An 18,884-nucleotide genomic window follows, 5' to 3' on the forward strand; every position below is an offset into this window, starting at 1 on the left:
AAAAAGGAACCGTTGGCCACTTAAAACATAATAATTACTTCTGTGAATGCTGCTAAATTAAATAAATGTTATCCCCATCATTTTTTAAGACTTTGGTTTCTTTTGAAAAGAAACATTTTGTGATTTCTCCCGCGGATCAGTTTGAGTCAGCGTGAGGACCCCGAAGTTCCTGTCTCCCTGGATACATCCCTTCCACCCTCCGATGTCAGGGAGCGGGGAGGGGACCGCAAGACGAGAGCCAGAGTGACCACAGTGTTTGGGTCGCTCTCTGAGGTTTTCAAGTCCCAGAAGGAGGGCGGAAGCATCCGGATCAGAGGTCAGCAGGCTCCGAGCGGGGAGCAGCTCTCCTGCCACGCCTCCCACTCCCAGCCCCCTCCTCCTATCTCTCTTCTCTGAGTTCTTTAATCTTACGAGTGAGATCCACCTCACGTGAAAATGGACCATTTTAAAGTGTACCGTTCAGGGGCACGCTGGCCACCTTTGTCTGGTTCCAAAACATTTTTATCTCCCAAAGGAGGCCCTGGGCCCGCCAACCATTCACCCCAACCCCACCATCATGGGTCCTGTCTCTATGGGTCTGCCTTTTGTCCATACATTCAGCATAAATGGAATCTTAGGACTCATGGCCTTTTGCGGCCGGCCTCCTTCACTCGGTGTGACACTCGCGAGGCTCACCCGTGTTGCCCCTGTGAGGTCGATCTTCTTCATCTATGTTAATATGAACAGCCTGTTGTGCGGCTGGACCATGTTTGTTGATCCTCTCATGTGTTGCTCCCCTTGGGATGCCTGGGGGTTCACATTGGTGGGATCCTCACCCCCAAGCCTTCCTGTTTGCCGTGCTAAGGTCGATGCCAGGAGTGAAGCTGGTTTTCCAGCTGTTTGACCAGTTCGTTTGCCCAGCCCACTCTTCATTACCTCTTCTGTGCCTCAGGGCCACCCTCAGGTGAACTTCTAGGCGGCACTGTTTTGGGGACAACTGCCTCCTAGGCTGGACCCCAAAGAAAGCGCCACACCAGACAGACAAGCTGGAGACCCTTTTGCTCAGTCCCATGATCTGCCCCCCAAGGGCTCCCAAGTTCATGACTCAGCAGGCCTCTGTCCTAACCTGCCATTAAGTAGTCAGGGAACTTCTAGGAACCCTCCCCAGCCCCAGCGCACCCCCACCTCACCCTCCTCCCAGAGCAGCCCAAATTTCACATAATTCAATTTCTGAGTCCCCCCAAGATCTTGGGACTTGCCCCATTCCCTGATTTCCAAGGCTGCAGACACAAACTGGTTCCAGAATGAATGCCTCATCACCAGCCCAGTGTGGGGCCCCCCAGTGTGTCTGCGTTCCCTGCTGCCCCCATCGCAGGGAGCGTGGGTGCCCCTCCTTTCCTAATGCAGGACGTCCTCAGTCATTGCCGGGGGCTTTGGGAGCCTGGGGAGAACTCTGCTGACCCAAGGGGTCTGTGTTGTTGCCCGAGTGTTGCTGGAACCTCCCCCTGGGAGCCCCTAGCAGAGGCCGCGCCTCCCAGGCAGTGGGGGTGGCTGGCCCTTGTTTCTCTTCCGTCCCCTGTCCCGGGCAGTCCCCAAACTCGGGCCCCGGGAAGCGGAGCTACACAGGCTGACTCTGTGTTGTCTCCTCCAGGTGACGGCGACATTGTAAATAACATGTACGGGCCGGACCCCGACCTGCTGGCGGGCGAGAGCGCGGAGGACGAGACCGAGGACAGCATCATGTCCCCCATCCCCATGGGGCCGCCGTCCCCCTTCCCCACGCCCAAGGAAGGCTCGCCATACGAGGCCCCGGTCTACATCCCCGAGGACATCCGCATCCCCCCGGGCTTCGAGCTCCGTGAGTCCTCCATCCCCGGCGCTGGCCTGGGCATCTGGGCCAAGAAGAAGATGGAGGTGGGGGAGCGGTTCGGCCCATACATGGTGGCGCCCCGGGCCACGCTGAACGAGGCGGACTTCGGATGGGAGGTGAGCCCTGCCGCGCGCGCGTGATTGATGGCGGCCGTTTGTCTCGCGGTCCATCTATTTATAAAGCCGGGTTGACGGTGCTGCCTGAGGCGGGAGGCTGGGTCGCAGAGAGTGCTGAATTTCCCAGGCTTATTTTATCCCGTGGCTTGTATGACGCGACTCCAAAAACACCAGAGGCCTAGTGGACGCCGGGCGGCCTCCGTCCGCCGCACCCGCTCTCTTCCCGGAAATGTGTCTTTAATGAGCTCATGTCTTAAACCCTTCAAGCTTCGGTCTGGATCTTAGATGCTAAGGCTGCCATCTCAGCAGGACCTTGGGGATCGATGGGAGTCTCCCAGAACAAGGCCTCTGCTCCCGGGAAAGTCCTCAGATGGGGGCCCAACTCTCAGCAGAGCAGCACGTGTCTGGTGGCACACTGCCCCAGATGCCCCAGGCGCATCCATGCCCTGGGCCTCCTGCTGGTCTGCCCAGGTCAGCCAGCTCCCTAAGAGGAGCCTCCGCTTCTCAGATTAGCAGGGGCAGAGAGGAGTCTTGTGGTTTTGATTTCCCTGATGATCCAGGCCTAGCTCAGCAGTCCTGGAGGCTATGTGTGACCTGGAGAGGGAGGCTGATTAGGTAGGGGGTGGAGGGTTGACAGTCATGAAAGGGTCCTTCCTCCAGAAGCATCCTGCTCTGACCATGAGGGACACTGCGCCCCAGTTCAGGGGGCTTTCAAGATGGTCTCCGAAGAACCAGGGCCCCAGGAAAGCACACTCCCCTCTGGTCCTGACCTCTCTGCAGGCCCCACAGAGCCAGCGTGCAGCAGTATTTTGGGCAGGGACCCTGCCTGGATGGAAAACACAAGTGCCAACCCAGATTCCTCCTGGGCGTTTCACCACTTGCAAAAGTGCTTGGATGGTGGTCAGAGCTGGGAAGGGGAGAGCTGTCCAAGGAGGGAAGAGGGCCCTATGGGGCCGGCAGCTGTGCCCCTGCCAGTGGTTCAGGGTGGTGGGGCTCGAGGGGACAGACTTCCCCAACTGCTCGTTGGCTTTGGAAAAGTTCCCATGCTGTGTGGGACAGGTGTGTCTCTCAGGGTCTGTGGACAGAGAGGGGTGAGCTTGGGTCCATCTTTGCCCTCTGACGAGTCTTTACCATCTAGAAGGCTGCTCTTGGGGACATCACTGCTCCCTGAAGACTCAGGGTGCACAGTGCATGACCCTTGAGCAACCCCCAGGGGACCCTTAGCAGCCCTTGAACATCCCCCCCAGTCCGGTCCATCAGCTTTTGAAACCCTCTGAAAGGGTCTCACAGAGTCTGGCTGAGTCATGTGCTTGTGGTAGTACTGCAGACCTGAGACCCCCATTCCCTTCACAAGGGAGGACATGGGGGCACCCCAAGCGCTGGACCCCCTGATTCTCCTGCAGGTGGGTTTGTGGTAGTACATGAGGTATGGATATCAGGGGATGCAGAAGCCCCCTACCAGGTGCCAGCTGACAGCCCAAGCTCTGTGGATGACTTTGAAGGTTTAGGGGGGCAGTGGGTTGACCAGATGGATGAAGGAGCAGGCATGTCAGAATTCACCACAACTGAGTGGTAGGGGCCACAATTACACTGTGTGAACTGGCCTGTCTGTCCCCTGCTGTCCCCAGGTGGCTGACTCTGTGTGTGTGCCTCTCAAGGTCGGGTCACCTGCAAAACAGGTGGGAGGGAGCAAAGTGAGGAGTTGGGAGGTAAGGGCCTCTTGGGGGCAGCTCATGTGCTCTTCAGAGACCCACAAGGTTGCCCTCACTGGGCTGAGAAGAGTGTGTTCACATGATGTGACCAGTAAGTGGCTTGGGCTGTAGGATGGCCTGTCCTATACTTCCCACCTGGCTATTTTCAGGAGGAATTTAGGGGTTTGTGTGATGTGCCTGGAAGGGCCTGGACTATTGAGTTAGAAGACAGCTTCAGATGTTGGAGGGCAAACGAACCCCGCATGTAGCGTGATGGATGACCTTGAGGTGACCTGATTCTCGTCGGCTCAGATGCAGGCCTCTGTTTGCTCTAATTTTAAAGAAACGGCCCGTATCACGGCCGCCCCGGGTGCCGGGCCTGGTACGGGCTGTGCTGTTATCTACCTGGCGCCTGTTGACTTTGTGATATTTGTCCTCCGTGTACGTGTGGGATTGCTCCCCTCCAAGGTGCCTCCTGCCCCACCCCAGGCAGCGCCTTGATTCCGGGACCGAGACCTGACCACCACCTTTCCTGCCGGCCCTGGCAGGTGTTTGCGCTGCATCCACATCCTCACGTCATGTTCCAGATGCACTGTGTGACTTTCCTGGCCTTGTCTCCTGGGTGAGCTCAGGCCTGACCACCTGCTCTGGGGCCGTCTCTGGGCTTCCTGGCCTCCTATCCTGTCCCCTCCAACACAGTCATGAGCAGCCATTGGTGTCGCCGTAGTCATGGTCAAGCCCCAAGAGCAGAATCAGGCGCCCCAAAGCCCAGGGTGAACCTACTTTGGCCTGAAATCAGTCTAGCTCCCTGGACCTCTGGGCAGAGGTCAAGCAGCCTCACTTACGTCCCCAAACAGGAGACCACTGTGTCACTTGGTTCCTATGTCCTCCTCCCGGTGACACTGTCCGTCAGTGGGCCTCACTGCCCTTGAAGGGCAGGCATGGTCCTTGGCTTCACTCTGCTGCAAACAGGGCCCGGACCAGGAGTGGAGAACCCAGGCTCCAGAGTCTAGACCTTTCCATGGCTCCGGACAGCAGAGGGGCCTCCAGAGGAGCCCCAAGTCCCGAGTGAGGCGGCTGACTGTGTCCTTGCACCTTGCAAATGCCCACCCTGGGCCTGTGGTCTGCTCGTCCCCATGAAGGGCTGGGGACAAAGATGATCACTAGCAAAGCGTCAGTGTCTGAGCGTCCTGGCTGGGGACACCAGGCAGACTGAGGCCCATCGAGGCAGAGCCCAGGGACAGCACCTGCAGGCCGACAGTCCAGTCCTGAATAGTGTATGTGTTGTTACTCAGTGTCACCGTGATACTTGAGCCTCGTTAGTCAGTGTGATTTGATGTGACTACAGTTTACATGGCTTTCAATCCTTGAAGATGAACAGACCATCTTCTAGCAGAGATGGCAAAGCAGCTCCGAGAAGGAGCCAGGAAGGTTCTGGATCCCCAAGGGGTGGTGGTTGGCAGCAGGGCTTGTGTCCTAGCCTGGCTCAGAGCGTGGTTGCTCCCATGGGGTCTGGTCTGGGGGTGCAGCAGGAGAGGAGGACCCAGGGACATCCCCTTGCAGACACAGGGCGGGTGTCCCTCGGAGGACAGGCTCAAAATCAAGGTCAAACCGATGATTCTTACTGTTATTTTGGGACTTCACTGAAACAATTTTCTTTCTACTGGGAGAACAGAATTCCTGTTCTGGACCATTCCTCTGAACTGAAATCCAAGGGTCCCACATCATGTTCTCTTTCTGTGGTGAGGTTTCTGGTGACTCAACCCTCTGACAAAAACATTTCTGTCCCTGCTGGAGTGGCGTGGGTGACTTCGCACCTTTCAGGGTCAAGGTAGCAGGAGCATCTTGGCTTGTGCAGGAATTTTACTTGAACGAAACAGGAAGGCATGGGTTAGCCCCGTGGCTGGGTATCCTCCTCCTGCTGTTCACCTGCTTTGTCTTCACAGGGGTGTCAGGAACATTCGATGATTCTAAACATTCCCCCCACCCTGACCCTGGGTGTTCTGGGGGAGGCCGGGAGTGAGTCCCTCATTTTGGAAAAAAAGCACAACTCTGCTCTCCGTGCACCCGGACCTGGCAGCTGTGTCCTTGGACACAGACAGGAGCGTGGGGTGCGTGGAACACAGCTTCCCGGGCTCCATCTCAAAGGGAGGTGTCTGTCCCCTGCCCAGGACTCCCGGCCCCTCCTCCCCCCAGACGCAGCCTGCCTGCTGACACAGCCACCACTCACCCTCCCAGAATAAATCACCTCGTGATTGCATTCTATTGCCCCGGGGTCTGAAAAACAATGATTTTGATCATTTGTTGAGTAAATCATGACATTTATCATCATGCTGTTTATTTTGCTAATTAAGAGATGGCTGCGAGTGGCAGGCCCGAGGGAACTGGCTGTGGAACCGCTCCTCGGAGGTGCCACCTGCCCCGAGGCGGGGCCCCGCAGCTGTGCTCAGGTTGGGGCGGCCACACAGGACCCCAAGGGGAGGCACGGGAGCCATTTGCACATTGAAAGCTCCCGGCTCTGCTCGTCTCCCCCAGAAAGCCGGCTCTCTGCTGCCCAGCGCGCTGCCCAGCCTGTAACCGACACTCAGGCATCATCCGTCAAAAAAAAAAGACCATGTCTGCCTCTGTTTAAGGAGCTGGTGGAAAATGTTAACGTGAATTGATGGGGTTTCAATTATCTGAAGAATTTACTCGAGTGGATTACCTCATCCTTTTGGCCGTGGTTCCTGAATATTAATACACATGTTCATTTGCTCAATCAACAAACATCTGTGTCTGGCCCAGGGACTGTGGGAAGCTCCAGCTTTGCCGGGGAAAGGCTGCCCCTTCTCTCCAGTGCTACAGTCATGCGGTCCCCAAGCCAGCACCTCTGGGGTCTCTGCTCCCTCTGGATGGCTCTGGTGAGGGCAGGACCTTCCGGCCACCCCTGTGGACCACGGGCTGCCAGAACTTCCAGAGATGCCAGGTAGGGATGTTCCAGGCCAGGGCTGGTACCCAGCTCTGCATGCTTAGATTCTGAGACACTGCTGTGAATGTGAGACTGAGTGTTGATCCAGAACCCCTGACCTTGAAGAAGGGCATGGGGTTGAGGAAGTGAGCTCTGCTTGTGCCCACTGGTCCCCCTACATATATATATTTTTAGAAAAAAATAATGCTTCCTCTTCCAAGCTGGGGCCATGTGTCCTTAAATTAAGGAGAAGCTGAAGGTCTATTTTTGGTCCAAAGTGGCAGGAAGACTATGAAGCCCAGTGGGATGTGTATTCCCTGCGACTCAGGGTGTCAACACAGTGGGAGCTTGGCCTCTAACATCTCAAGGACAGGATATGTTGGGGTTTCCCAAGGCTCGTGACACATCCATAAACATGTGGCATGGAGATCTGAGGACCCAGGATGCTTTTCCAGGTCTAAGGGCTGAGATCACATTCACTGAGACAGATAGAGGGGCAGGTGATCTTGGGGGTCTGGCCTCTGGTGTTTGGCCCCTGACAACTGCCCAAGCCTGGCTGGGGGTCAGGTGGGCACCCAAGACTGCAACCAGACTGCAACTGAGCCCCTGATCTCTGTGGGGAACAGGCCCCCTCTTCTTTCTTTTGCACTTACACTCTGGCCTCAAGGACCCTGTCCTCTTTCCTGCTGAACTGGCCACAGATGTCAGGACGGACTCACAAACACCCCAAGGCTCCCTGCCTCTCAGGCCATCAAGTCAATACTCCTGCTACAATGAAGCATCCACCTCCTACTGGGACAGAGTTCCTGAGGCTCCTGGGAATGGGCTTCAAGCCTCTCTAGTTCCTGCTATGTAATGACTGAACAAGAAACCCCGGCCACCTAGAGACAAATGTGCGTTCTTGACTCATCGCCTAGACGAACTGGACACCCCTGGTGGCCCCAGAAGCATGAGCTTCCCAGTGCCACGCACCCTGCATTGACCTCCCAATACTCTGCCCCCTCCTGCCTTCACCTCCTGGTGCTATGGGCTCCTGTCTGGCCCCCAGAGGGACAAGACCACGAGCAGCACCACAGCCAGAACAGCCATTCCCCGGGATTCAGTAAGGAAATGTCCATCCTCCAGAAGAAACACCAGCAGTGGCCAGCGGCGAGTCTGGACTCGCGGATGTTTCATCACCAGCAGCCCCTGTGGAAGCGGAGCTGCTGCTCACCAATGGACACCTCCTCTGCACCCCAGAATCATCAGCAGCCTCAGGATCTGGGCGCTTTCAGCCCTGGCCAGCCCTGTGGATGGATCCACAGCCCCAGAACAGCGGGAGAGGAAAGCTGGGCCCAGCAGCCTCTTCCGGCATTCCAGGTGACTCCGAGAGGAAGTTCACCTAGCCTGGGAGGAGGGGCAAGCCCTGACTCTGAACAACGGCCGGCTGCCAAGTTTGCAGAGAAAAATGTGACAGCTGGTACTTGAAGGTCAGGACTGTCCTTCAGGTGTTTCCAGGGCATCTGAGACCTGAGAGCAGAGATCTCTGTCAGTGGGTCTCATACCAAAACCCTCGGAGCATCAGAAATACAGGTGCCCAGACCCCACCCCAGATTTGCCAGACTTTGGCCAGGTGGAGGGACCAGCTGTGTGTGTCTTTCCAGGATGGTCTTGGTTTTTGAACCAGAAGTTCCAACAACCCTCCCTGGGTTTGTGAAAACTCCCAGGAACTTAGAATGTGCTGTGTGGGTGAGAGCAGCCAGCCTGGAAAGAGAGAGAGGGAGATCCTTTCAGGCCTGCAGCATCTGTGTTAGGGCCCTGGCAGGAGGGGACAGCTAGGAGCACTGACAAAGCAGAGGTTTCCGAAAGGACCACCACCCTTCTCCCGCTGTGCTCCCTCCACTGGGGGGTCCAGGGAGATGAGGGGGATGATTTGCCATGGGTCGCTGAGGGTAACCTGACAGCTTGTCCCAGAGGCACCCTGCAGCCCGAGTACAGGCGGCCACGCTCTGTGATGCACACGCACACTTCCCCACTCTTCCACACACATTCCCTGCAGGGACCACACTCCAGCATTTCTATGCATCCTTCACCCTAAAGCTGTCATGGTGTGTGCTCTTGCTGACATGCCCGGGGTGGGGGTGCACCTTGCTCCTTTTTATTTCACTCTTAGACCATCGTGTTGTGTTTACTCTTGGAATTCCAGCCGTGCAGGAAAGTACTGTGGCCAGGCTGGCACAGGGGGCCAGGACTGGTTTCAGCTCCAAAGACTGGGCCTGTTGCTGGTCTGATGGTCTTACTCGCAGGGCCTGGTATTCTTGGTCCCGGTCCTTGCCTGTCCTTTCTCTCCGCAGCACCAGAATGCACACTGGGACCTTCCTGGGCGCATCCCAACCCCCAGGGACTGGGAGCCCGGAGGCTGTCTGTACTCTGCCCTACTCTGCCTGGCCGGCTAATTCACCCCTGACACTGACTCTGCTTCTGCGCTGTCTGGGGTTTATTTTAGGCCTAGCAACATGGCAGGGCTTTTCTCTTTCCATAGTGATTTTCTGAATGTGTTTAGGAGGCATCATGTATATTCAGAAAGCATCCAAAGTCGTAAGTCACCGCTCAATGAACATTCACACCCATGGAAACAACACCTGGATGGTTAACAGGTCTGGGAACCTCTTCTCGGGCCGTCAGATAGGAACCCAGATTCGACAAGGGGGGCCATCCTGTGGGAACAGGGCCGAGCGGGAGGCGGCCTGGGAGCGCTGGGGCGGAGGGGTGGGGGACACAGAGGCCTGTGCCATCTCGTTTCCCCAGGAACCGCTCCCAGCGCAGCTTCTCTGCCATCTCTCCCAAGCACCATGACATCAGGTCCAGACGTTTTTAGCCCAAGAATGCCATGAAACCCTGCACTATCTTCGGCCCAGCTCTGAGGCGCGGGTATATAAGGAATTTTCGGAAAAAGGACAGAGAATGACTAAGAATACCTCCCTGGTAGTTCTTCTTTATTTCCTTAAGGGGTAATAACTCAGCCACAGTCCAGCAGAGGGTACTTTCTTTAAATAGAGCATTCTGATTCACAAGCGAAAAAGGAAATAAATATTTTCTTTTCATATTCAAGAGACGTCCATGAATACCAACTTCTTAAATGGTATTTTACCATCCTCATTTCTCTCTCACACACACACATACACATACATACACACACACACACACAGATACACACCAGTGACAACAAGCCCATCCTCACCCCAGAATGGCTGCTTGTGAACCAGAGATGTGGACTAGCCTCAGGTTGTCAGAAAGAAGTGAGGGGATGGAAGATGGAGGGGATGATGTTTTCATCCCGGGCTCCGGGCTCACCCTTCCTGCTGGTGCTCTGTCTCCTCTTCTGCCCCTCCTGCTCCTTTCACTTTTATCCTTAAGGGAAGTGGGGTCACACATTCAGGGATCATGACAAAGGCACTCTCCTTGTGCTGGTCGGGGCTGGTGAGGCCGGGGCAGGCTGACCAGGCCAGGAGCGTGGACAATAGGGAAGCCCTGGCATTCATTAGGCGCCTGCTGTATGCACATGCCAGCCATGCCAGACTCTTTCTGAGTCGTGATTCTCATTCTGTCTGTGATTATATCCCATGCCCCAGCCCCGTGGACTGCATTGGAGACTGGCAGGCATTAATGCCTACCCCCTGGATGCCCCACTGTGAAATTCTCCGGATCCCAGAGACAGCCTTCAGCCTTGCTGGAGCCAGGATTCTGAGACGGTCCCAGGGTGCCGGGAGCCTGGTTGGTGGGAGACGTGTTCAGTTCAAGCAGGATCTGTGGGGACCCCGTCCCAGAAGGTCAGTCTGTGAGGCACAAAATCCAGATGCTGCCCCCCATCCGAAAGGAAATCTTTTTCACCTGTTTGCCTCAGGCTTGGATCCCGTGGAGCTATGGTTCTCAAGTGATTGTGTTGAGAATTCTTCAGGTGCCTTCAAAATGCAGGTTCAGGGCCCCACCCTTACCTGTGTGTGTGTGTGTGTGTGTGTGTGTGTGTGTGTGCGAGTCACTCAGTCATGTCTGACTCTTTGCGATCCCATGGACTGTAGCCCATCAGGCTTCTCTCTCCCTGGAATTCTCCAGGTGAGAATACTGGAGTGGGTTGCCATTTCCTTCTCCAGAGGCTCTTCCTGACCCAGGGGTCAAACCCAGGTCTCTTGCACTGCAGGCAGATTCTTTACCATCTGAACTATCAGGGAAGCCCCACTCTTACCTAGTGGATTAGAATTCCTGATGGGGGTCCCCAGGAATCTGCATTCTAATTAGCAGTGGAAGAGGGGGCCCTAGGAGTTCTCCATTTATGGGTGGAAGCCCAGAGAAAGAGGCTCCACTTGTATCTACCTGCACCCCACCCACCCACCCACCCTGTGTGTCCCACCACTGCTGGACCCCAGAGCCAGGAGCAGTCTGGCTCCCCACTGTCCTCCAGAAGGACCTTTGGGCAGCAACAGAGGCTGGGGAAGGGGCTCCAGAAGGATCCCACCCCCACCATATAGTTAGCTGTTAGCATGGCTCTCCGTAGGTGGGTAGCCGCCTGGAAACTGACAAGCGACAAGATCCCCCCCAACCAAGGGCATAGCAGTGATGGTCAAGGTTGGGGGGAGGGCCCAGATACCAACTGTCCATGTCATGCCTGGAGATTACTTGGGACATCATCATTTCTCACCTTCACTGTGCAGGTGGAAGGTCCAAGCCCTGGAGGTGGAAGGGGGTCCTGTAGGATCATAGGGTAGTGTGGCACAGGGGCAAGAGACCAGGCAAGGGGCCCTCAGGCAGCTTCCTTCAGCCCTGCCTCTGCAGACAGCATGTGCTGAGACCAGGGACTGGCAGCCCCCTGACTCCTCCCCAGAAGTTAGAGCAGCCCCCAGCCCACGTGGGCGCTCTACCCCCACCACTCTGTCCAGGCCTCAGCTCCTCCAGGGGAATGGGGACCAGTAAGGCAGGGCGTGGTCTAGACAGAGCCCTTGGCCTCCTCTCTCTGCACCTGCACTGCCGGCCCGGCCAGGGTAGCTCTCAGGCTTTGCCTGGGCCGCCTGTGGCCGCGCCTTCTCCAGGCTGACCCTGCCTTCAGGAAGCGTGTGGTGGGACCCACCTGCCAAGACTGAGGCATCTGCAGCATCGCTCATTTACACGGAAAGATTATGTCAAGTACTTTCCCAGCAGTGGCCTCTCATAGAGTATAACGGGCTGGAGGGCGGCCCCTCTGAGCGCAGGCAGCTACTGGCCAGGCAGCTCCCCCAGGACCCCCAGCATGGCCTTGGCCAGCCTGTCATCCACTCCCTCCCTCCCTGCTGGTCAGATGAACGTCCCAGGCCTCGCAGGCCATAAAAGGTCTCCCTGGGTCATGGGACAGGGTGTGGACCTACCCGCCAGGCCTGCTTATCAGAGTTTCTCTAGAGGTGAGAATTTTTGTGGGCTGGTCACCTCCAGGTTAGGAATGCGCTCTCATCATGTCACAGGCCACTTCGGCTCAGCCAGAAACCAGGGTGACCCAGCCACTCCCCGCCTGTCGAGGGGCAGTGGCCGCCGGAGGTCCCCCGCAGGACGTCCTCTCCTGCTCTGTCCAGGGCTGGCGTGGTGCTTCCTCGCTCTCTTGGGCCCGCGGGACACTGAGATGTGGCTGGGTTTGCTCTGACGGAGGCCAGGTCATGCCAGGACGCCCTTTGCGTGTGAGAGGTCAGCCTGGGCGCATGGCAGGAGGCCCCACAGGAACAGTCGGAGTCAGCATTCTGGTGCATGGTGGCCCCTGCCTGCCTTCACATTGTTTAGAGCACAGAGAGCAAAATGGTCTAAAGGTGATATTTCAAGTCAGCCGATGGGATGCCCGTTGGTGTAGGTGGTGGTGTCTCCTCCTTGGGGTGGGAAGATGCTGAGACAGGATGCCCTGTCATCACTCAGAAGTCAGCGTGCTGGTCCCTGCTCACCTGTGTGCCCAGCTGCCTGCGACACATGATGCTGTGTTTCCAGGCAGTGGCTTGAAGAGAGGCACCGGCCTCCGGGGCAGCGCCCAGGGTGTGCATGTGCCGCATCCTGCCCTTCTGTCCCAGGTGCGCACCCCTCTTCCTGGCCAGGCAGCGCGGGGCTGGGATTACCAGCCTCAAGTGGGAAGTGGGAAGTACCTTGCCTGGCTTTCAGGCTGCATCCCTGCCTCCTGGGCTAATGCCCAGTCTAATTGCACATCCCATTGTGTCGTCCCTGTTCAATCATGTTCAGAAATACCTCCATCCCCTCCTTGCCCATTCAGATCTCTCTCAAGTCCATTCTGGCTTATCAGCACAGCCATTTCAGGAGCGGAGCTAAGATTTCTGCCATTTAGGCCTGAGGCATTGTCTGTCCCTGTGGCGGCGGAGATAAACCCTCACCCAGAACAAAGTCGCAATGACCTTTTACAAGTAGAAGCAGCCTTGTTTCCCTCCAGACTCATTTATCAGCCTTCCTTTCAGCCTGGCGCGCAGCAGAGGCCTGGGAGAGCGCTGCCAGGCGGGGGTGGACAGGGATTAGGACGCCCGGCTGCTTCGTTCTCCGAGGCCCCTTGGGGTCCATGGGGACAGAGCTGTGCGTGGCTCTGGGGAGGGGCGGCACTCACCAAAGAGAGTGGGGCCTGCAGTTGCTGGGCCTGGGCAAGGTGGCCATGTCCCCTGCCCTGGCCTCCTTCGGGGCCAAAGTAAAACCTGTGGACCAAGCCTGAGGCAGGCTGGATATAAGTGGCAATGATGCTGATGAAGTGGCCTGCATCTCTGGAGCCTCCAGGCTGGCATCTGAGCTTTGCAGCGTCTCACAGGTTTGCCCCACAGACCCCAGACAGCCTCCTGGCATTCTGCCAGCTAAGCAGGAAGCTGGAAGGAGAGGTCTCTCCCAGGCCAGATACCACAAGAATCAACATGGGTGGTGCTTTGGGGCAGAGGCCTTTCCCAGGAAAGTGTTTTTAGAAGGTTCTAGTTGCCTTGGCTCCTAGAGCTTGGGTCGCATGGGAACAGCTCGTGTATGGACCATAATGAGCCTCATATGTGTGAAAAACCCCAGGACCCAAGGAGCATGTGTGACCCCAGCCAAGCTGTGCCCCTTCTTTCAGCCAAGTGAGCTGGCTGAGCCCAGAGGCACTGGAAGGCGTGCCACCTCCCCCCACTCACTGCTGGTGGGCACCTCTGCAGGGAGGTCCCTGGGGTGCTGCTGCGGGTGCTAGCCAGAGGGGTGGCTTCTGCAGCATGAGGCTTCTTTCTCCTCTTCCAGTCCTAGACTCCCCTCCCCATGGGCAGGCCCTGGGCCCCTGCAGGCAGGGATGATGGTGACGACAGCAGCAGGACACCCTGGAGGGCAGCAGCCACAGTGACCAGATAGGCGGTCAAGGCCCTGAAGAGGGTGCTGGTGGGAAATTGAGAAGTCGTGAGGGTGCCCAAAGGTGCTGTCGGTGGGGGCTGGTAGGCTCTGGAGAGGGTCCCCACCCTGCACGAGGGCACTGAAGCTCTGACCCAAGAAAGGAGGAGGAGTGGGGAGACGCACTTGCCATCCAGGGCTGCCCACAACTCCTGCCCTGCACCATCTTCTTGGGAAGACCACGGTGGACCCCATCTCAAGTCTGAGCTTTCAGAGGTGACTGGAACCCTCAAGGGTCCAGGCTGCAGCCCCACATCCTCTCTCCCCACCACCCCGAGAGACTGGAGGTTCAGGTCCTCAGGGTCAGTGGGGGCTGAGCTCTGGAACTCCTTGGTACAGGTGGTAGGTCCTGGGGTGTCAGACACCCCCTAAACTAGAGATGGGCCCCCTCAGCTTTCTCTTTTCCCCTGTCTTTGCAGCAGGGACCCCACGGTGATGAATGCCCAGGCTCTGAGGGGTCCCCTTTTGTTGTGTAGCTGTGCAACCAGGGGCCTCTCGGGAGCGCTGGAGCAGGGGCCTCCCAGGAGCAGAGTTACTCTTGGCAGCCCCTGAGCCAAGGCGGAGGGCAGGCCCAGCTCACCTGCCAAAGTCACCCTGGATGTGACTGGAGTCTCTGTGGACCCACTGAAGCCCTCTATCGGAGGCTTGACTCTAGACTCAATATTAAGAAGAGACTGAACTTCCCTGGTAGCTCAGTTGGTAAAGAATCTGCCTGCAATGCAGGAGACTCAGGTTTGATTCCTGGGTCAGAACGATCCCCTGGAGGAAGGCATGGCAACTCACTTCAGTATTCTCACTTGAAAAATTCCATGGGCAGAGGAGCCTGGTGGGCTACAGTCCATGGGTCACAAAGAGTGAGACACGACTGAGTGACAAAGCACAACACTAAGAACAGACCACGAGGTCGCCCCTGGGATCTGAACAAGCTCGGGTCTCCCTGACAGTGTGCTGACTCCCCTGAAGATGCAGTGGAGGTTGGGGTGCTTGTCCTGCCCTGGGCCAGCCTGACCAGTGGCTCGGGGAGGAAAATTCCCCAGGAGATGACGGCCCAGAGGCTCCACCATCTTGTCCTTTAACTGGCCCCAAATACCCTACCAGGAGATGCCGCCTGCAGCCATTTGGCACGGACTTCAGTCCTGACCCTGTAGTGTATGGGAGACACTGAGTGATGGATGAGAGGCTGAGGGGATGGAAGAGGAGGAAGGGCAGGAGGAAGAATAAGAGGAGGACATCAGGGATGAGGGCCTGAGTGAGGACTCTGGGCAGGTGGCTTGGGAAGCATGAATCTTGTTGCCTTTGTTTGAGGAGGGAGATGGAAAAGGGGTCCATTTTGCATTTTGATAAAAAGTCTTCAGAATCCACTGCTGTGGTCACGGGACTGCAGGAGGGGTACTTCCCTCATCCGTAAAGTCTGCTCTGGTGGGGATGACTCATGTGGTCCTGACTTAAAAGCTTGTCCGGGGATGGAGGACATGAGTGCCGGACTGAGAGGGACTGACCTAGACATTCTGGGGGCAGCCCAGCCTGGGACCCGCCTGTCCGAAGATTGCTGGGCCAGCTAGGCTTCCAGAGCCTCTCCTGCCTGCCCCGCACATCCAGTAGCCCTGGGGACCAATCCCTGGTTGGGACACTGGTCATCACGAGCTTCTGAGTCAGCCCTGAGGACAGACGAGGGACGGCCCCTCAGAGCAGCAGGCCCTCAAAGGTCATCGCAGGACCAAGAGCAGTGGAGTTGCTAGTTTCCCTGTGCCACCCTCCCAGGCCTGGGTCCCTGCCGTCACCCACACTTGCTTCACTCAGACAGACATACAGTCCCTGCCAGGCCCCGACCCGACAGGCTCCCTCGGGAACCCATGACCACTGACAGCCCACAGACAGCACCAGAATCCCTGACTTTTGAGGGTCTGTCTAGGATTGACCTCCTTATTAATCCCCCTTGGAATCTAAAATACGTTAAGGATGAGGTCCCCCAGACAGTGGGCCAGTGGGCCCAGGGCAGGCTGTGGACATGGGGCTCCCACTCCCCATCCAGGACTGTGTGGTCCTTGGGCCACTCCCAGCATCCCAGTGGGTCCTCCGAGCCTGGACAGAGGAGGCAGATTCTCTAGCCAGACACCCTGGGATGGGCAGCGTCCTGCTCTGGGTCAGCGCATCCCCCCGCCCTGCCTCCACCTTTACTGAGCCGACAGACCCAGTGGATTCCCTCCTTTACAGGCCTGGGGTCCAGCCCATAGCGCGGATCCAGCACCTCTGGCTTTCTGCTTCAGCTGTCCCTGCCCAGGTCCACAGACATTACACGTCCACCAGGCAGGGCATTGAGGGGCCCACTGCCCCCTGGGGCATGACTGTCCTAAGTCCCCCTGGCCCCTGCCAGTGCCCTACGCCTCTGGATCAAAAGTTGGAGATCGGGAAAGCTTTGCAGCTGCCCCTGCTTCAGGGGCAGAGAGAGAACACTTCCTGGGGCAGCCACCCGGCTACACAAGACCATCACAGTCCTCAGAGGCAGTAGCTTTTAAGGGTCCAGGCTTTGCCCCTCCAGCAGCCCACGCTGGTCTCAGGGTACATGGCCCCTCGAGGTGGCTCCCCTGGGGGTGTTATCTGGCCCTGCACATCACCTCCTGGGGGATGTTCCTCCTATTTTACAGAAGAGAAAACTGAGTCTTGGGAAGAGCGGCTGAGGTCACTGATAGAGCAACTGCCCCCTAGGACATCAGAGTCCTGCTCCCGACCTGGGGTTTGTTTTCAGGAAATGGAGGCGTGTCTCATGCTGAGGGATTCTAGACTTGGGGAGACTTACAGAGATGTGGGACGACCCTGGGAGACACTGGGAGAATTCGGTAGACTTGGGGAGAGGCTGGCAAGGCCTCCCCACCGGTTGCCTGGCACCCCGGGTGTCAGGGCTGTTCTTGGATCCTTTATCTGAAAGCACCTTTGAAACCCCAGAACAGGCAGGACCTGCCATGCCGTTATCAGGGCGGTATCACCCCCATTAACACTGAGCAGGCGAGAGTTAGAATGGCCACTTCCAGCCTTTCTTTGTTTGTTCCTTTTAAACATCAGATAAATTCGTGAGGCTTTCTGAGAGGCAATGCACAGGTTACTAAGATGTTTGTGTCACAGGGGCTGGGGGACCAGAGAGTGGACAGAGACCCAAGTAGCCACCCCTCAGTTTCTTCACTTGTTAAGCAAGTGTTCAAGTGAATTGTCCTGAAGGCAGCTGTCATCTCAACCCTAAGAGGTAGGGAAATGAAATGCTGGGGAGAGATTTCTTTGCTGGATCTGGGGGGAAAGAGTGGATAATTTTTCACTGGACATCCTTCCACCCACAACCTAGTGGTTGAAATTTCCATAGAAACGTTTCTGTCTTTCCACCGTGAGCTGAAGTGCACATGAGTCTTCATGACCTCTCAAATGCCTCTCTGGAGGACACAAATGCCCCTCTCTCTGATGTCCACTTGGAGACTAGAAATGCTTATCTTCAGTAGGGCTTCCCCAGTGTCATAGTAGTAAAGAATCCATCTGCAGTGCAGGAGATGCAGGTTTGATCCCTGGGTCGGGAAGATCCCCTGGAGAAGGAAATGGCAATCCACTCCAGTATTCTTGCCTGGAGAATCCCCTGGACAGGCGAGCCTGGTGGGCTACAGTCCATGGGGTCACAAGAGTTTCACATCACTTAGTGATTAAACCACTATCACCATATTTTCGATACTTTCAAAACAAAGGTCAAGTTGTGTGAGCCCCACATGGCAACCTTCGACTTTACATGTTCCTGTTAAGTCTGCTCCCCACGGCAGTCAAGGCTGCCTCTGAATTGAAGGGTCAACGTGGGGCCCTCAGCAGCTCCTGCCCCAGCACCCGGCCGTGGTCTCTCCTCGCAGGAGGTCTGCCCCTAGACAGCCTTCTCATCTCTGATGAGTTCCCTGTCCTTGAAGCCACAGAGACACATGGGAACAAAGGCAGCCAGACTCCCTGCCTCCCCCCTCCTGAGTGGTACAGAGGGCTGCATCCTGGTTTGTTTCCCGTGTTTCTCCAGGAAGTCACACAGTGGTGAGGGGGCATCCCTCAGACAGTCCCACCTAAATCCTCAGACACGGGATTTAGTGCCCGAAGACTTCGACAATCACAGTGTGCCTGCCAATGTGGCCTTGGTGAATTCTTGCTCAGTGGCGGTTTTCAAATTGGCCAATTTAGAGGAAGACATCGGTCGAATTATTTTCAAACTGTGGTGCTAGAGAAGACTCTTGAGAGTCTCTTGGACAGCAAGGAGATCAAACCAGTCAATTTTAAAGGAAATCAACCCTGGATATTCATTAAAAGGACTGATGCTGAAACTGAAGCTCCAATGCTTTGGCCACCTGATGTGAAGAGCCAACTCACTGGAAAAGACCCTGATGCTTGGAAAGATTGAAGGTAAAAGAAGAAGGGGATGACAGAGGACAAGATGGTGTCACTGATTGGAGATGAGTTTCAGCAAACTCTGGGAGACAGTGAAGAACAGGGAAGCCTGGCGTGTGAGGTCACGCAGGGAGTCGGACACAACTGAGCAACTGAACAACGACAAATTGGTCGAATGGATACTGGAAACTGGAAGAATCTGCTACTGTACCCAGAGTCACCTGCAAAGTATCAGTGATGGGGCAGCTGTGCCCAGATGTTCACTCTCAGAGTCTGGAGGCTGGAGACCTCAAGGATGTAGCCCCTGGGGGGGAGAGGTGGAATCTGTCCCAGGCCTCTCTCCGGACCTTGGCAGTTGGCCGGATATATCTTTGGCTTATCCACATATCATCCCAAGATCTTTGCCCATGTCCACGGGGGCTCTCGCTGTGGGCGTGGGCATGTCTGTGTCCCTTTTTGGAAGGACATCAGTTATATCAGGTTAGAGGCCCACCTGCCCTTGT

At 56.5% G+C, this 18,884-nt stretch overlaps 1 protein-coding gene across 3 annotated transcripts in view; it reads left to right on the forward strand.

The window, feature by feature from the left end:
* Nucleotides 1–18,884, forward strand: part of PRDM16 (PR/SET domain 16) — a 337,272-nt gene that overhangs the window by 102,989 nt on the left and 215,399 nt on the right. For all 3 annotated transcript variants that reach the window (XM_070474169.1, XM_070474170.1, XM_070474171.1), the window contains exon 2: nt 1,631–1,965. In XM_070474169.1, the coding sequence (XP_070330270.1) occupies nt 1,631–1,965 (335 nt within the window). The remainder of the gene's footprint in view (nt 1–1,630; nt 1,966–18,884) is intronic.

Source organism: Odocoileus virginianus, chromosome 11 (genome assembly GCF_023699985.2).
Source record: "Odocoileus virginianus isolate 20LAN1187 ecotype Illinois chromosome 11, Ovbor_1.2, whole genome shotgun sequence".
Lineage (NCBI taxonomy): Eukaryota > Metazoa > Chordata > Mammalia > Artiodactyla > Cervidae > Odocoileus > Odocoileus virginianus.